This window comes from Gavialis gangeticus, unplaced genomic scaffold, assembly GCF_001723915.1.
Source record: "Gavialis gangeticus isolate Ggan-Ray unplaced genomic scaffold, GavGan_comp1, whole genome shotgun sequence".
Classification (NCBI taxonomy): Eukaryota; Metazoa; Chordata; order Crocodylia; family Gavialidae; genus Gavialis; species Gavialis gangeticus.
Genome location: NW_017729034.1, coordinates 16,955,569 through 16,974,983, shown reverse-complemented (window position 1 = coordinate 16,974,983; position 19,415 = coordinate 16,955,569). Strand labels below are relative to the sequence as shown.

The 19,415-nt window shown below is 48.1% G+C and overlaps 1 protein-coding gene across 1 annotated transcript; it reads left to right on the top strand.

Annotated features, from left to right (window-relative positions):
- Nucleotides 1–765: 765 nt before the first annotated feature.
- Nucleotides 766–10,071, top strand: C1S (complement C1s). Its single transcript, XM_019527616.1, has 12 exons — nucleotides 766–920; nucleotides 1,420–1,489; nucleotides 1,931–2,135; nucleotides 2,960–3,137; nucleotides 3,415–3,540; nucleotides 4,060–4,259; nucleotides 4,557–4,710; nucleotides 5,034–5,149; nucleotides 5,687–5,765; nucleotides 6,121–6,258; nucleotides 6,985–7,059; nucleotides 8,766–10,071. The coding sequence occupies exons 2-12, from the start codon at nucleotides 1,485–1,487 to the stop codon at nucleotides 9,566–9,568; spliced, it is 2,079 nt and encodes a 692-aa protein (XP_019383161.1). The 5' UTR covers nucleotides 766–920; nucleotides 1,420–1,484; the 3' UTR covers nucleotides 9,569–10,071.
- The last annotated feature ends 9,344 nt before the right edge of the window (nucleotides 10,072–19,415 follow it).

Below are 19,415 nucleotides of genomic sequence, written 5' to 3'. Positions count from 1 at the left end.
GCTGGAAAGTGTACAACATACTTTCTAACCCAACTCAGGAGCAGGGGGGTGGGTTGACTGAAGGGTCAGGCGTGATCTTTTACCTTTTGAACGGTAGGTCCAGTTTGTCTTCCCATCAGGGGTTGAGTATGGGTCAAATCTGGAAATAACATTTGGAATGTCCCTCTTTCTACTGGACCAGAGCTAACACGGCTCTGGGAGAAGTGTGAGAAACAGCTCTCCTTGTCCTTCTTGTAAGAATGTCTTTTGGAGACCGATGTGTGGGCTTTCACCACAGATTGAAACACTACAAGTGTTTACCTCACAACCACTCCCCAGCAGAACAACTGCCACTAGCATGCCTTTTATTGCAGCCTCAACCAGAGAGACCCATTGGTAAGAAAGACACAGAAACCGAACTCCCCTTTTCTCCCTTAAGGGTTTTCCAAGGGTAGGATGAGGCACAACAGCTGCCAGCAGCATGCTTGTGGTGGCTGTTCTGCTGCTGCCTAGCTTGCCCACCTTCCTAGCTTCCTCCAGGAATTGCAAAGAGATTAAAGATAAACTCCCACCAGCTGGAATTTCCCTTGCTTTTGCTTTTCCCAAAAGTCATCTGACTTCCCCGAAAGAGCTGTTTAGGTTAATCCAACCCAGATCTTCATGCTGTAGCCCCACAGGCTCGGCCAAAGGGATTGTGCAACCAGCTCTGGAAATTCCAGTCTTTGCGCAAGCCTGGTAAACAAAACGCCTGGGCTGAGGAGGGGAGGCTGCAAAGCTGTATCCCCCCAGCAGGGGGTGCTCCCACATTGCCAGTAAAGGGGTACATCCTTCTCTCTCATGCCCAAAGATTGGGACTGGGATGTGGTTTGGAGGCTGTGAATAGACAGAAAGAAGAGAGGAGGGACAGGGAGAGAGAGGAGAGAAAGAGACGGAGAGAGAAGGTAAAATCTCCACATAAATGTTAGAAATGAGCCTGGCAGATGTTCCCAAACACTTTCGTTTGGCTTGCCTGGATCAGGAGGGGCCAGTCACTGCATTACCGGGAGATGCAGTAGCAGGTGCTGTGACTAGCTACAGCATGTAAGGGGGGCTTTACTGGGAAAGGTGTGTTGGGGGTGGGAGTGAGTCAGTTGGGAACAATTTCTGTCTTTGAGTCACTGCTGACTGTAATGTTACAACAGTGCTTGGAGATGCTGTGCTCCTGGGGTGCATTTCAGTGACTCAGTAGGGGGACGGACACCCCTTTCTCTGTCTGTAGTGAACCTCATGCCTCCCCAAGGCTGCTGGCACAGGAGGTGTTGCTGTCTAGATGGGTTGTGAAGTTTGCTCCCTACGCAGCTCCTTTGGCATGTTCCTTGTGCTTTGGGGCCATAACTGTCCTGCCCACCGACTGCACAAACACACCGCAAACACTAATCAGTGCTATTGTTTTTGTCCTAGTCCCATAGCTCCAAAGTTCAGACTCTGAGGATTTTTGGGACGAAAACAGGACAGAACTTTTGCAGATGTGGTGAGTGACAGAAAATACAAGGGGCTTTTTGGATTGTTCATAAGTTAATTTTATGAATCATATTTCTTTCCTCAACTCTTGTACCAATCCTGTTATCTGTACCTGCTGCATTTGCAGCCCCCAGGAAATGAGGACTAAGCTGGAGTGGGGGGGGAGGATGTAGGTCTCCTGCAAGGACAACCTGGGTCCAGCAACTGCTGCACTCTGAGTTCCCAGAAGATGGGTGGCTGGAGCAGGGAACAAAGTCAGTGCCATACCCCTGCTGTAGAGGGCTATAAGAGGGAGCCATTTGCACACATTGCAACAGCAAGTTTTACTGCTACAACAAAACCCAAGAAGATATTCTTGAGAGCCACCATCTGACACCTTTTCTGTTAACTACTTACATATATACACACACACAGAACTTGTGTTGCATCACCTTCCACTGCTTTCTCCCAGGTGCCTCATCCTCTGCTTCTTCCTGGTTGGAGATGATGCAGCTCCCATGTATGGTGAGATCTTATCCCCCAACTATCCTCAGTTATATCCCAATGATGCACATGAGTCCTGGAATGTCACAGTTCCCTTAGGATATGGCATCCGTCTCTACTTTACCCACCTGGACATTGAACCATCTCAGGACTGCGAGTATGACTTTGTGAAGGTATAGTACCACATCCACCCACCTGTCAAGGTGCAGTACACACACCTGCCTCCTAATCAGGGATTCAGGGCATCTGGGCAGGCCTGAGGAGGAGCAGCAGCAGAGCTGGTGTCCATACCCCAGGGCTATAATAGCAGAAGGGCCCTATGGGGAAAGACAGAGGGTCATTGTACAGCTGTGTATGGGAGTCTAGAACTGAAGCAGACAATGACAGGTCCCTCCTGGTCCAATAATTGATAAAGCACAAATGTTTCAGTGCATCTACAGCAGACATGGGCAAATTGGCTCGGTTTTACCTGGCATCCACACTACCATTGTCATAAACTAATATGGTTTCAGTGCCATCTGGTCATCTGTTCCCCTTACAGGTTTGAAGCAGGGCTGTAAGCTCCATTTCCCAGATACTTCAGTTGTTGAGTCTAAGCTGTCTGCTGAGTCCTCTCTGCCCCACTATGTTCTTTCCAGCCAAGGTCCCTCCCTCATTCTTTCCTGTCACATATGCCCTCCCAGCCACCAGTAATAACCTTCTATCCCAGTCCCATTGTAAGCCAGTGAGCCATGGGTGAAGGGGGGCTATCTGAGCCAGGGACAACATTGTTTTTCTATCTACGCTGGCACCCAAATCATTAAGCCACAAATGACTCCATCACAGTTAAATCCTCCACAGCTACAGGCGATACGCACTTAGTTTTACTGATAACTAATAGTGACTAAGAAGCTTGGTGCAGACAGGGGTGTGCTGAAGTTGGACCAGTGAGACCAAGCAGTGGTAATCATACACATTTCTTTAGTGAATCAAGACTTCCATGTCTGTCCTTCTGCAGATTCTGTCTGGTTACCAGGTTGAGGGCATTCTCTGTGGGCGAAAGACAAGTCGTGTCCCCGGTTCCCCAATCCTGGAGGAATTCTATGTTCCTTACAACTCTCTGACTGTGACCTTCCAATCAGACTTTTCCAATGAACAACGTTTCACTGGTTTTGCTGCCTACTATGTTGCAGTGGGTAAGTCTGGGACTGCCTCCTAGTCTGTAGAGGGGCCTGTAAATATGAGACTCAACCCATTTTCCTGGGGCTGGCAGAAAGGAGGGATGGCTGGCAACAATGGCTTCCTCAGAGCAGTGCCTTATAAGTGTTCAGCTGCGGCAGAATGGGGCCATGCAGCACCCTGTGTTGATGCTCAGCCTCTCCTCTTATCCATGACTTTTTAGAACACTTTCTCACCTCCTTCCCCAGCTTCTTCTAGACTTGGCTCATTCTTGTCTCACTTCAATCCCTGCAGATGTGAATGAATGCACAGATTTTGTGGAAGAGGCCTGTAGCCACTACTGCAATAACTACATTGGTGGTTACTTCTGCTCCTGCCCTCCAGACTACTTCCTGCAAGAAGACAAGAAAACTTGTTCGGGTAAGAGCTCCACATGTGCTGTCCCCAACAGCAGGAGGCAGTATATGTTCCATTTACATGGGACTCAGGGAGATTGTTAAGGAAATCTGCAAGGGATGGTAAGTCAGAAAGAGCTGCAGTTAACAGAGGGGGAGGAAAATGAAACAATGGGATATAACAAGGAATAATAAATTGATTCATCATCTGGGAAACTAATGTATCTGGGGAATGGGAACACATGGACATAGATTGGAAGGGATGCCCTGGGTCATTGAGTCCAATTCCCTCTTGTTCAAGCAACCATGTCATATAATCCTTTTCATAACATTATTAAGCTCGTTCTTAAAAGCAGTTGGTTTTGTTGCTCCTACAACTTCTACTGGGAGGCTGTTATAGTTTATCTCACTGATGCAGTGTTCTGAAATGATAATGCAGGTGAGAGGAGAAAATGGAGATAGACTGGAAGATGGGGTCTTGTCCCCTAAGATCCAGACCACTTTCCTCTTGAGTCCCATGCTCATGTTTCCCTCTCAACCCTAGTGAACTGCAGTGGAAGTGTGTTCACCGAGCTGTCTGGGGAAATCACCAGCCCCAACTACCCCAACTTGTACCCAGAGAATTCACGCTGTCAGTACCGCGTGGCCCTGGAGCCAGGCTACCGGGTGGTGTTGAACATCCGGAATGGGGACTTTGATGTGGAACCTGCTGACTCGGAAGGGAATTGCCATGACAGCTTAAAAGTAGGTGGTGGGATAGATGTAGGAGGCCTTTATAATTGTGGTCTGTGCATTCCTGACCCTACCCTGTTCTCCTAGAGATTTCCCCTCCTCTCATGCTCACTGTTCCCTGCTCCCCACTAGCCCCAGTCACGATTCGCCAGGAAATTCATGCCTACCTCCACCACCCCCTTACCATTAAAGCCCAACTATATTGTCACAAAAAGAAGTGTCTTCTCAGAGTCCTGTTCTTTTTCTTTCTGTCTCCTCCTTCCTCCGTCTTTGGTATTGATCATTTCCTCTTGTTTTCTTTTTTCCTAGTTCATCGCTGGAAAACAGCATTATGGTCCCTATTGTGGTACCAGATTCCCAGGGCCTTCAGAAATTAAAACCAGGAGCAACATTCTGGACGTCATCTTCCGAACAGACAGAACAGGGCAAAGCAAAGGCTGGAAAATACGTTATTATGCAGACCGTGAGTAAACACCCACTCTGCTGTTTTGGGAGGAAGGTTCCTACCAGGTGGTGAGGTGCATGACAGGGGCAGCATGCTTGCATGTTAGTGGCTTCACAGCTAGTGACTGGCCAGCTGGATGCTTGCTTAGCTGGATGGTTATTGATTAACCAAATGGCTGGCTGTTGGCTACATGGATGGATGGATGGATGGGTGTGTGAATGAATGGATGCCTATTGTTTTGGCTGAGGTGTTCCTACCTCAGTGTTGGGCACAGAAGGATGGGATTTGGAATGAGAGTAAGTGTCAGAACAATCAGTCACTTATCTCTTTATTCCCCAAAGCCATACCCTGTGGCCAGAGTGTCACCCCCAACTCCATTCTTGACCCCAGGAAGGACAGCTATATCTTCAAGGACTACGTGACGGTGACCTGTGTAGAAGGCTATGAGGTTGTAATGGTAAGCTGCACCAAAAATGTATGTTCATCCAGCTCCACAGTGCAGTTCTACTTCCCCTTCCCATTACACAGCCTGAGGATGCTGTTAACTTCAAAGTGCCTCTCCCATACACCCTACAGTGTCTTCCACTTACTTCCTGTCTGGGAAGCTGAAGGTCAATGCCCATAAACCTAGCAGGGAGAGAATATGTTGTATGTAAATTTGAGCACAGGTCTGTTGGTACAGATGGGGTCTCCTCCAACAGCTCAGAAGTGACTGGATGCTCTCAGTGGCTTTGAAATAGAATATTCTTTTTGTAGAATAAGGCCACTGGTCCTCCATGATCCAGTCTGTCTCTTACCCCACACAAGCTTAGATCGGTGGACTTGTCTAGGTTGGTGCTCTGCCTCCCTCTGTACCTGATGCCTCTGCAGAGAGCCCCTTTCCTCCCCAGCAGTACTTTGAAGATCCCTTAGTGAGGTGCCACTACTGAAAAGCTTAATTTGGTTACATTGCCCTCCCAGTACATGACATGGGCTGTATTCTTCTTTTGCACAGCCACGCGGAAGCCTAAGAACCTTTCACTCTATGTGTCAGCATAATGGAGAATGGAGCAACTCTAACCTCAAATGTGTCCGTAAGTGACCTATTTCTCTATGGTAGAGCTGATTGGGAGAGAGGCTTTGGACCTTTGACCAGTCTGGCCCCAGCTAAGAGGAATGGGTGACTTATGGGGATTCTGCATCTGTGCAGCTCACTCTACTGCTTAGTAGGCTATATTTGCCCTGGGAATGCAGATGTCAGTCCATATCTTTGTATAGTAATACTATAGGGTTTGAGGAATGGGGCATAAGGCTGCTGAATGGATCGAGGGTGAAATGATGACTAATGGAGTATGTGGGAAGTTGCAGCTGCTCCTACTTGTACAAAGTGAATGGACTGTGGGATGTGGAAGCCCCTATGATTAACACCTGTTTGGTTCTTCTCTGCAGCTGTGGACTGTGGTATTCCTGACCCTGTTAACAATGGCAGAGTCATCTACTCATCGGGATCTGAGGAGACTCACTACAAAGCTGTTATTCACTATGTCTGTGAAAAGCCTTATTATTCCCTGAAAACCAGAGGCGATGGTAGGCATTTCACTAGCCACAGTAGCCGTTGAATAAAGGCCCCAGAAAAAGCATTGTTTCAAGAGCTGTATTCTGACTGCTTGGCATAAGGCTCCCTCATGGGACTGGGTAGAGAGTTTCCACTATAGCTAGTGGAGACTGTACTGTTTGCTATGTCGCAGCCTTGTCTTGAGTATAACACTTCAGGAGCTGCAGTAGAGCCATTAGGGAGGCTATAGTATAGCCTATATCAGAATAAGGCTGGTGAAAGCCCCCCACATTGCAGCACCCCAAGGACTAAGGTTGCATTCAATGGTGCTATGAAATAACTGTATGCATATACATTTCCAGGTGTCTGATTGTAGGGGTCTGTATGCAGTGCATTAGTAATGAGTTTTGTTTTGAAGTGTCTAAACTACAGCAACCACCACCACAACTGGCACCAATCATTTCCTTTGCTAAGCAATGTCAGTGGTCAGGTAATGGTCTTAATGGGCCACAAACACCATTCTCTCTGCTGGAGTGGTCACTCCAACGTAGTGACTGAGGCATATTGGCAGGAGGTTGCATGCGTCAGGACTGCTCACTCTCTGCTTACAGAGCTGTGTTTAGTCTGGAAATGCATAGGTTGGTCACATTTAAACAGTAATGTCACCTGGCCCCACAGAACCAACTTCCCAGATATCCTGGTCACATCCACATGATGCTTTGTATTGAAATCCTTTCTATACTTCTGTGCTTTCCTAGGAGCTTATCAGTGTTCAGCCAGTGGAAGATGGGTCAGCAAAGACATGGGAACAGAGCTGCCAACTTGTGTCCCAGGTATCACCAAGGACTGTGTGTGTGTGTGTGTGTGTGTGTGTGTGTGTGTGCGTGCATGTGTGTGTGTGTGTGTGTGTGTCTGTATGGATATATAGGTGTGCTTTTGCAGGCCTAGCCATCATTTATGCTCAAGTTTCTTCTCTATCACCTATTGGGTTTCTCAACTGGAATTTAATAAAAAGCCTAAACTGGAAAGCCACAGACGTTATGATGATACTGAGAAGAACCTTAACTTTCCCCTTCTCACTCTGAGCAAACAAAATGTTTATACCTTTTTATATAAAAAAGACTCACCATCTGTCTACAGAAGTGACCATGCTAAAGATAGGACCTTACATTATAGAGCATATACACTAAGAATGTAAAAGGGTATAGAGGTAAAATATCAGAGACACATAGTTTCATCTGGTTTATACATATCTGGCATTCACATATAAAGTCTCAAAAAGGCTGGGGTTTGTTGATCTAATTCTTTGTAAGGCTTTTAGCAAACCTTAAAAAAGAAATCCTTCCTCTTAAATGAATATTGGGTACAGCTGGTAATGAGTATGAGCTGGAAGGTGCTGAAAGAATACATCTTATCCCAGGGGTGGGCAATTATTTTGGCTGGAGAACCGCTTAATGAGTTTTGGTGAGCCGCAAGAGCCCTGCTCCTTGACAGGTGCCCTACCCTGGTTGCCATCTTGAGACCAAAAGCCCCTCCCCTAACTCCTGACATTTACCACTGGAAGTCCCTCCCCTTGGCCCACAAAAGTACTCCTTTGGGAGTAGGGGGTTGCCATAGTGAAACCAGAAAAAAACAAAGTCATACTAAAAGTTGAACGCCTACTAGAACATATTTTAATTTTATTACAGAGAATGTTTTTGTCATGATTTGTGTTTGCATAGTGTACATAGAGGTGATTGCATAATAAGTCAAAAATGAAGTCTTACTCCTGTATGTTGTGTGCGGGGGCTGTGGAGTGTGGTTGGGAGTGGGGTGTGTATATGGTAGGGTGTGGGAGGCATATGAGGGGGTGTGACTGGGTGCGTGGCAGGGTATAGGGTATGTTGCAGGGGTTGTGGGGCAGGGTGTGGGCACGTGGCATTTGTGGGGTGTGAGGGAGGATGAGGGATGTGGGGACATCCCCTCAACGCACTGCTCCTCCATGGTGCACAGCCCGTGCTGCTGGCAACAGCAACAGCAGCAGGTGATGGGTACTTGGGGTGTTTATGGCCCACACAGGTATTGTCACCTGGCAGTGTGCAGCTCCAGAAAGTGCCGCACATGGTGGCAAAGAGTGTAGCCAGGCCGGCCTGCCTCTACTGTGCAGGGCTTCCCACGGTGCATGTGCAGCACCCTGGCACTCATGTGCCACCACCACTGAGAGAAGCCCCACGTGATGGAGCCAGCTGCCTTCCTCGCCCCATGCCATGCAGGTCCCAGGACTCTGCTGGAAAGCAGGGGGCAGAGTCCTGGGGCACCTGTAAAGGGGTGGGGCTACCCTTGCAGCCCTCGACAGCTCACCAAAACTCATGAAGTGGCCCTCCAACCAAAATAATTGCCTGCTCCTGTTCTATATTATAAAATAACCATAGAAAGAGGTTACTCAGAACCGGAGATGGTTCTGAGTAACAGGGAAGAGGGCCTATGGGGTTTTTAGCAGTGTACTACATGCAACCATTATTTTCCAAACCTGGTCTTTCCCTTTCCCTTTTTTTTCTAGTCTGTGGCATTCCTAGTGCCCCGATCCAAGACACAGGGAGGATTTTTGGGGGCACCCGGGCTGAAGAAGGCAACTTCCCCTGGCAAGTCTTTTTTCGAGACCCACGAGCAGGTGGGGCACTTATTTCTGACCGCTGGGTGCTGACTGCAGCACACGTGGTGGATGACAAGGAAAAGCCTGAAATGTATGCTGGGGTAATTAATATCGGCCAACAGTTCCTGAATCAGGGCACCCATCTGGAGGTAGAGGATTCATTTATTCACCCTCTCTGGAAGAAGAAAGACATACAGGGTAGAATAAGAACAGACTTTAATAATGATATTGCCTTGCTGAGGCTGAAGGAGCCTGTGAAGATGAGTCCTAAGATCTCCCCTATCTGCTTGCCTGAACAATCCCCTGAGTATGAGCCACAAATTGGGGTTCTGGGCTACATAGCTGGTTGGGGGAGGACAGAGAATCGGGTAAGAGTCCAGCGTCTCTTCAAGGCACGGATTCCTGTGGTAGCCATGGAAAAATGCCGTTCTGTGAAGACAGAAATAGACACAGTTGATTCCAGCACTTTCCAATACACAGACAACATGATCTGTGCTGGGACTGGCCAGAAAGACAGTTGCGAAGGGGACAGTGGTGGGGCTTATGCTATGCAAGATCCCCATAATGAGGAAAAATACTATGTATCTGGCCTGGTTTCCTGGGGACCAAAGTGTGGTACCTATGGTCTTTATACCAAGGTGGTACGTTATGTAGACTGGATCAGAGAGACCATAAGCCAGTATGAAAAGACTGTAACTTCACAGACATAGAGCCTTTCCACCCCCTGGTGCTGCCAGTCTTACCGTGTGCTGAGGGTCAGCTGCCAAAGCAGACTACCTGACCATGATCCTATTCACTTTTTGCATAAAATAAGCCATCTGACTAATTGTGCCAGAGTGGAGTCAGGAACAAATGGACTTTTCCGTTGTAGCTTCATCAGGGAGGGGTCTTTGTCTTTCAAGTCTCCACTTGAAGTAGCAGAGCAGGAGCAGAGAACATTCTGGGTAGGGCTCCCTTTTCATCCTTTCCCATAAAGTTCTCTGTTCCTTGGTATTCAGAGAGGAGCTATCTATGCCTCATCATCTGCATGTTAGCTCTGCAGCATCAATGGGAACAAGACAGGGTCTTTGCTAACCCTCAAGTTTGGCCAATCATCAGAAAAAGAGGCACTGCACCTTTTTGTCACTGGAACCATAGAGGTTCAGAGGTTTCAGCTTTTTATATTTCCTGCATCACACATTATCTAATGGCATTAAAGAATCACTAAATCACCTCTCTGCCTATGTCGTCTCATTTCGTCTTCTGTTTTTTAGGCTAGACCTAGGCTTCCCTGCAGCTTCCAGATGAAATGACCCTTCACATTGCCCATCCCTATCCTTCCAACCTTTTGTAATGATGTGCTCTTTCACAGACTGGCTGGATCCCCAGCAAGAGTTGCTCTGAGGGAAAAGGAGTTATTTCACAGATCCACACCTCTAAATTGAACTGAGAGAAGAGGAAGTCACTGTGGTGCTTCTTGCATTCCCCAGACCTCAAAGCGTGGTCATCATCAGACTTCCGCAGCACACACAAAAGACTGGGTGGCAATAGGGTCAATGACCTACTGGAAATGTGCTTGTCTTAGTTTACTCATGGGGACTTTCCTCTCCAAAGTACTACCCCAAGTCCTGAATTCCTGGAACAGTGAGGGAACATCCCTCTCTGTGTGACTCTGAAGAGATATTACCAGGATTACTGCAGTCGGTTCAGGGACCCTTAATCTCTGGGTGTGTCTACAGCAAAATGAAAGTGTGATATCAGGAACACAGGAAGAAGACTCTGAAAACCATTGAATCCAGTCTCCGGTACTCATAGGCAACTATGAATGGTGCCTGTAGACATGCTAGAAGGCTGCTGCGCTGCACTGTATTATTTGATTAAATGAGTCTGCTTGAGTGTGCTACTTAGCAAGCCTCCAGTAGCTTCTGTGTCTTATGTATCTGTGCCTCAGCACTTCAAAATGGCAGCTGGGGCACTTTAACTAAAGCTCATCAAATAGGCATTAAAGTGCCCCTGCCGCCATTTTGAAGCATGGGGATGCTGATATGTGAGATACTGTGTGCACTTTAATTACAGCGGCTGTGGGAGCTGCCCTAATGAAAGCGCCCCCCCACTCAGAGCACATGGAAAAGCACATGTCCAAAGGGTCCACAAGAACATCCACTCTGACCCCTCTCACATGCCATAGCCTCAAAGCATCCTATAAAAACCTCTATAGCATTTCAGAAAGCAGGGAGAAAAAGGGTACCACCAATGCCTTGCCACCACCATGGCATTACATTAAATTAAAATAGGCTCAGATGATCCTGGGAGTCCCAGGCAACAGAGGAAGGCAAAAAACCCCAACAATGTTTGCTAATCTGACATGAGAGAAAAATCCTTCCTGATCCCAGATTTGATGTCTGTTAACCCTGAGTATGTTATCTAGACTCACCAGTTAGGTATCTGAGAGGCTGCCAGCAGGAGCACCAGGGGATCCCAACCAGACACCTGGCTCTAGTCATGGCCAATGTTCAGTGTGGAGGAAGGTGAAAAGAGATCCCTAAACCCAAAATACATGCATGGGGCAAAAATAAATACATAAATTCTATGAATCTATGAATCTATGAAATTCTGGCCCCTGCAGACAACCAGCAGAAGCCCCAAAGCATGGGATTTCTCTGGACCTCTTCCACAGAGATCAAGCTTCCTTTCATCCACTTTGTGGTAATGGAAAATATTTGAATCCACATAAGAGGAAGAAACCTTTTTTCTGTTGACACAGAGGTCAGGATTTGGACCAATGGCTCAAAGTTGCAGCACGGTATGTTTAGACTGGATACAAGGAAACACTCATTGTTAGAAAAGTGACAGTGGAACAGACTGCCTAGGGAAGTTGTGGAATCTCCAGCACTGGGGGTTTCCAATAAGTCTTGGCAAAGGATGATCTAGGAGTAGCCACGCCTGGAGTTCTCTGTAGAGAGGGACCATGGGAAACCCAGGAGCTTCCCTCCCCCTATATTTCTGAGAGATAATGAAAGGAGTTCTGTAGTCTAGAACAGGTGGATATTGGAAAAGACTATGTCCAGCAGCAGGAGTATGAAGCAGAGCTCCACAACCAGCTTAGTTATGAAAGAAGATTGAAGGGGCTGGGATTAGTTTATGATGGAGATACAGAAAGGGGAGTTCTGATTCTCCAGCAGGATGGTGCGATATTTAGAGTTATGCTTTCTGTCCCCATGTTACAAACCAGAATGGGGACTGTTTGGTTTTTCCCAGGCTTCTGAGCTTTGCTGGTTGCCACTTGGGGTCAGGAAGGAATTTTTCCCCATCCTGTTGCTACAGGTGCCAGAGTTGGGGTTTTTTTGTTTGTTTGTTTGGGCGGTGGAGGGGATGGTGTCTTCTTCAGAAGCACTGGGTGGTGGCTGCGGCCAAGGCTGGGGATTTTGACAGGGTTGTGTCAATGCACCTGCTGGGAATAAAATCCAGAAGTTTCTGCCTAGTGTCTTTTCTCTCCCTCCATGTCAGATGAATTACCACATTTGGGATCCAGGAATTTTACCCCATGGTCAGATTAGTACAAACTGTGGGGATTTTGCCTTCCTCTGTAGCAGGAAGCATGGCCCTTTTCCTTGGATCTTTCCTTGCAGCAGTGCCCTCCATAAATGCATGAAGGTCCACCTGGAAGCAATTTTGGTCCTTGCACAGGTTAGGAAACCAGCCTGCTGCATATGGCTAGGATGGTGATGGAGCTTGGAGTGACTAATAGTGTTAAATAGCTACTGAGGGGTCAAAGATGGGCATGGTGCCCCAGCCCTGAGATTTGTCCCAGAAAAGGTTCTAAGAGACTTGTGATATTAATTTAAATAGAGTGTAGGATACAGAATCTTCATGGGAGACGGTCATAAATGGGTGTGAAGGGAAGGAAATCCAGGCAGCCAGTGATTTTGGAGATAAAGAGAAGACTGGGAGCATCTACGTGAGATGTTACTGTGCAGTAACACTGGGGGCACTAACCATGACGGTGACGGTACTGCACAGTAGTAATGAGCTACTGCGCAGCTTGTTGCTATTGCTCAGTATCGTAAAAAAACCCAACCTAGAACGTGTGAGAATGGTACTGTGTAGTAACACCATGTACTACTGTGCTTGGTTATGCAAGTACTAAATGACTGCACAGTAACAACTGCACAGTCTGCTGCTCGTGTAGTAACTGTGCAATTATCTGAGTGGCTGACAGTCTCATTAGTATGTGTGATGGATTTGGGGCTGCCTGTATTTACCTATGAAAGCTATAAGCTTTATATGTTTATCTGAGACAATGCCTACCAATTGCATTATTAGGTACAAGCTGTGGCTCATGTTCACACCCATACCAACCAACCATCCACCATTATCCTTGTGTCCTAAGGCAAGTCTTGGCCTCCCAAGCCCACTCAGTCTGTTCAGTTTCTGGCTATGTACCTATCTCATCTGCTGCCCATCTATGTATATGCCTAATGTACTATGTGGTTACATTGTAGTCATGAGCTTTGTGGATTGAACACTAGCTGTCCTTCAGCAGCAATCCCATGATTCCTTGTTCCTGTGTCTTCCAGCCCTTCTGTACCCGTCTCCGCCCTCTACTGCCCAGCAACTTGCTGATGCTATTTAATCCCCCTCTTCAGTGTTTAACTCCTTATGGTGTACTTACCCAGAATGATTAGTTCAGTCCAGAATAACCCCTCCATGGCTACTATCAGCATGACCTCCTGATGTACTGCTAGCTAACTGGGGAAGTGACAGGAGCCTGAACACAACAAGCACCAGGACTTCAGACACAATGTGGGGAACATTTACAGCAGCAGGGTAATTCTCTAGCAACTGGCTCTGCTGGGTGTTCACTGAGGCAGAATTCCCTGCTGTGAGTGCTCAAAGCACAAGAGGGAGAAGTGTGCAAGCCAACAGTCTAGTCATGCCCCCTGCTACATGGAGCTAGGCAAGGTGCTGGCGAATGCGTCACACACCAGACTTGTTACTAGCATCTTCCTAATGACATTAAAGAAAGTATTGGTGCCAAGGGAGAGGGATTTGGTGCTTGGCCAATAAGGGCCAAGTGACAGTCTCACAGTATGACCTGAGCTTCTCTACTTGTCACTACAGGGCAGTATGACTTCAGGGCTGAGACAGAAAATTAAAACAAGGGGCTTTTTCTATTACATTTTTATAAGCAGTATAAATATAAAGTTTATTGATTAAAATCTAGTAAAGTTTCACAAAAATTAGGTTATTAATAAGCCTATGAATTACATGGCCCCTTTTGTTGAAAATGTGCTAATGAGGAAGCCACTTGACTATCTAGAGGTTATCTGTCTGTGCTAGTCTGTTTGCTCTGAAGCTATCCTGGAGAGACTGGGGGCAGGCAATGTGCTTTGGCAAAGCTCCCCTCAACTGGTGCTAAACCAGTGAAGCCCTCAAAGAAAGAGTCCAAAAGGTGCTTCTTCCCCTCCCCTGTGCTGGCTGTAGGGGGAGGGACAAGGAGTCAAGTTTGAAGGCACTGTTCAAGGGGCAGGAACTTACACAGCTTATCGATAACCTTCTTCAACATGCCTCGTTCTTGGCAGGTAATTTCTGCAGGTTTTTCAGGCAGCACCAATTCTAGCCGGTTGGTTGGGCTACTTGGGAAGATAAACCTAGAGCAGTATGTGTCACAGGGTACCTCCACATTTTTTTGGAGATACCCTGCTTTAGGGGCAGTCTGCCCAGCACTTGCCCACCACACCTTGATGTTTGTTGTTATACAGAGTGCGGGAGGCTAGCCTGGTCTTATTACAATGAGCACCTGGATTGTGGCCCTGGCCTTATGGGCCAGTTGCATGGCTCCGTACCTTCCTTACACCATGTCCCATGCCTCACAGATGGCATCCTTACAGACATTCTACCAATTGCCCCTCCCTGGGCCTTCCAACCCCTCAGCCTCTCTCAGCTCCACTCTGGGCCCTCAGACCTCTTGGCCTCTCCACACAGCCCCTTCCTGGGCTGCCAGACCCCTCAGTCTCCCTCTCAGCCCCCCACAGGTTGCCAGACTCTTTGGTTTCTCCTTCAGCCCCTCTCTGGGCCCTCAGACCTCTTGGTCTTGCACAACCACTCCCATGGCTACCAGGCTCCTCAGTCACCCTCCCAACCCCTCTCCAGGCTGCCAGCTCCTTTTATTTTCTCATCCTGGACCCTTTTAGTCCTCCATTTTCCCAGCCGCTCTCCAGGCTCTCAGACCTGTCCAGCTCTGCACTCTATTCCCTGCCCTTCGCTGGGCCACTGGACCCCTCTGGTCCCACTAGGCTTCATGGGATGCACTCTATTCCCCAGCCCCCTCACTGGGCTGCTAGACCTATGTGGTCCTGGGTCTTTCCTGGCCCCTTTCTGGGCCTTTGGACCCACGTGGTCCCAGTCTTCCCTGACCAAGTACTTTTCTGTCTGGGTGAGCTCCCCTAGCTTTGCCCCATCCACAGGGTAACCCACAGGCAGTAGGAGCTGAGGCTTTCCAGTGCCCTATCCTTGCCTTTCCCTGGAGTGGCCCATGTGTGGCATTTCATGGAGGCTGCCCAGCCACAGGCAGCCCCACCATGTTAACCAGCCCCAGTAGGGTACAGTTTCAATTCTTACCCAGGACCAGTCTTCAGGCCTTCCTGATCTTACTCATCTGTCTGAGCTCCCCCTAGATGTCCTACACCCCTCCTGGGCTGCTAACAGCCAGGCCTCCTGGCCCTGGCTCCATCTCCCATCTGAGTCCTCCATCTCTGGCCCCCAGCTCACTCCCAGACTCCTTTCCTTCACCCCTCTTCTTCAGATGGCCTAGCACCAGCCATTGTCATCCCAGGCTGCATGCCCCTTCACCCCTTCCTCTTGGCTGTGGCCACCCAAGGACCTTTGGGCTCTCCTAGGCTCTGGCCCTGACTCGGGCCAGTTGAGACTCCAGGCTCTCCCGGCTCTGGCAATCTCTGCCGTGGTCTGTTTCACCCTTCAGTCCCTCCTGGACCCTGGCCCTGCTCAGGCCAGTTGAGATTCCCAGGGTCAGTTCTCTGGCTGTCAGTCCTTGTCTCTGTGGGTCCACCCTCTCAGGCCCCTTCATAGATCATTCCCTTTCTCTGGGCTAAGAGCCCTCCGTAGGTCTTCCCCAATGCAGTCCCTTCCTTCTCTGCATTTGTGCGGACCCTTCAATAGGCCCTTGTACTCTGCCCCACTAACTGGGTTCATCCAGACCCTCCACTAGGTCTCCCAAACACTCAGCCCCAATCTCAGGGCTCACCTGGCCCCTCAGGAGGTGCACAGACTATCAGCTCCTCTCCCAGAGTTCACCTGACCTGTCACCAGGCCCCTGTGCACTCAGCGCCTCTCTTTCCAGGCTCAACCAGCCTCTCAACAGGCCCCAGGCACTCAGCCCCCTTCTCAGGACTCTGGACCCCGTACTGGGACCCCCAGGAACCTCCTCCACCTTTAGATCCTACCCACACCTCCAGATATTATTCTTCTTGCTGGCATTCAGGAGTGGCAGCCTTCCTGCTGGGTGATGTTCCTATGCCAGATCCCAAGATGTTAGTGCCAGCCCAGCTCTTAGGGTCTGAGCTTCTATCCTGTCTAAATCCAGCTCTTCTCCAATCAGGTGACTTCCTTGATCAGCCTAGCCTCACCTATCAACCCCCTGGGTCACCTGACTCTGTAATTAGCCCTGACCCTCACCTGCTGGTGGCTCCGCAGGTTGCCTGACTTCTTCAAGGGGCAGGCACCCCAAGTACCCTCCCACAGCGAGGTACTTGACAAGACCCTTCCAGTAATGTAACTAGCAGTGGATGAGTGGGGCACCAGCCTGGGGCGCCAACTTAGAAAAGGCACAAAAATAGCAGCCACTGCTCTGGCTACTACCACCTTCTCCACCCTAGTTACATCTCTGGACCCTTCCATGCTGTGTGGTCACAAGGCTTCTAGAAAGCTTCCCAGCATACTCTGCGGGCCTGGACTGACACTTTTCTTTTTCATTCAGGCTCTTTAAAACAGGTCCATAGACAGACCATTCTACTGACAGGTAAATTGCTGCCCGCTGGAAGTGAAAAACTCTTTAGGAATATCCATAATAAGAAGCACAGAAATAGGTTGCCATAATGTGATCTGCTGTTGCCTTGTTGAATAACCACCTATTACCTGTGGGCCAATGTTCTTGAAAATAAATGGGGATGACACAGCAAAAATGATGAACGCTACATGCTGGGGCCTGGTAATATAGAAGTCATGTGGAGGGGGTCCACTCCTAATATCCTGTGGGGAAAAGGAATGAATGGAGTGTCTCAACACCCAACTGTACATACTGCCAGGACCTCGACCAGCCTCAGCAAGCAAATGTCGCCACAGAGGGCCCAAAGGAAGCAAATCAAGGATGACATTGTGTCTGTAATACAGAAGAGAGTCACGTACTTCCAGGAGCTGCTGCAAGGAAAGCAGGGGCTGGAATGGGTTCAAGACAGATTCTAGCACAGGAAAAATGGGAGGAAGAGATCAAGGAGAGGGAGCAGGGCAAGGACCTCTGGCAGCGCTTGTTCACAATGGTGAAGAAGAGATGCAAGTACCCACAGATCCAAGTCCTGGAAAACTTGGTGTTGACACTGACCAAGAACTAGGATGAATCACTGCACCAGCTGGGGTATGAGTCAGCTTCTGGCAGTCAAACACTGGCTGCTGCATTGACAGGAAGCTGACCCCACCACACCAAACAAACTTAAAAGCTGTAGGGCTTTGAAGTGAGGCCTATATGTGGGGAGCCCTGTGGCTGTCTGTACAGGTCTCATAGTAAGTGTATAGAGCAACCTGAACCCAGCACCATGCCCTAACTCTGGTCCTTCCTCCTGCCTCCTGTTCCTGCTCTCCTACTATTCATGCCTGGCTTCTGACCCTGGGTACCTCCTGACAAGGATTTGTCCTGACTTCTGGCTCTGGACTCAGGTTCCTGACCCCAAGGCTAACCATTAGGCATGACTACCCACATCATAGTCATAACTAGAACAGGGCCAAACCCTGCATTATCCAAGGTACAGGAACAACACAGGAAGGTGTATATGCCCTTCTCTTCTCTGGTATTGCTCACAGTTTTCAGTAAGATACTGGAAGATGTTCAAGTCCCCATTTCTCCAGCCTCTCCTGTATGATGCAAGTAGATCGCAGATGGTGCAGGATGTGGAAATGGCAGTCAATCCCTGGGACTTGAACAGCTTGGGTAATGGCAGAGGCCAAACAATGTAAGTCTGTATTGTGCTGTATCACGCATGCAAGAAGAGGCAGGCAGGGAAAGGAGAACAAGGCGAGGACAGGAGGGGAAGTACATTCTTCTCATGCACTTCAGCTGCCTCAGAAACAGCATGTTGGTTTCAGTTCAGTTTGCATCTGGTTTTGTTTAAACATGACTTTTAAAAAAACAAGTCCATTTACTGGTTGCTATTAAGGTTTCATGGCTCATGTTTGTAAGTTTATTAAAGTTTTTTGTGGAACCACTTATCACTGCCCACCCACCTGTAACGTAAGGGAAACTGGACTTGCAAAACAATTGTACTGAAATATAAAATAAAAGCAGGCAATCTACACAAGCCACTGAAACAGTATGCCATGACCACAAATTAGCTAGTGAAGAAAACTGCATTTAAAAACATCCATTTGTTGCCAGAAAAATAAACCAATGCTTCACCCACCAGAATCCATAAAATGCATCAGGGCAGGCATATCTTATGCACATCAGCAGACCCTTCACTTCTAGAGGTTAAAAAAAATTATTACAAATAACTACAGTGGGCAATTATGAATCTTGTCATAAACTGGGACATGTTATGAGGTATCTCTCATCCTGCAGCATAACACATGCATTAGCTGGCATGAATATGAGCACAGATGGCATCCTTAATTACCCTTACCTCCCCTGACCTGGACCAATACTGCCTATAAAGGCAGTGTGATTCAGCTACAGAGTCCATCAGTGTTCAGCTTCAGCTCCATGTAATACCATTCACCTCTAGCATCAGTGACACCACACAGAGTGCTTCAGGCTACAACAATATGGCCAGAATTTAGAATAATGACATCACGTGATTTTGAAGGAAGTGCCACCTTACCTTCAATCTTTCAAATGCCTATTTTACTACCATTCTGCAGCTGCTGGTAAAGTGACTGAATGTTTTGTGCAACCCCATGTTGTCTGGGAGCTTAACAAGCAAATACAGGACAGGTGGGGTCCCCCACAGTAAGGTGGGCACCAGAGTCCCATGGGTGACTACTGTTACTGGGAAAGAATCAGGTCCCAGCTTGGAAAAACACAAGCAGAAGGCCTGATCTCTTCAGAGCTCCAGTGTTGTGCACTTTGCCAGAGCCATACACATTTGTCTGCACAAATCTGCCCTCTGGTCTGCGAAACCCTGCAGCACAAAGCAGTATCCCTTGTGGTTAACATTTTCATTGGCTCCTTCAGGAAGGCAAATGATTGGTATGTGTATGCATCAGTGATGCCAAGGCCATTTGGAGACTACTTTCCCTGATAGTCAGCTTTTACTTCAGGCACATCCCTGATGCTGATGACCATAGTATAAC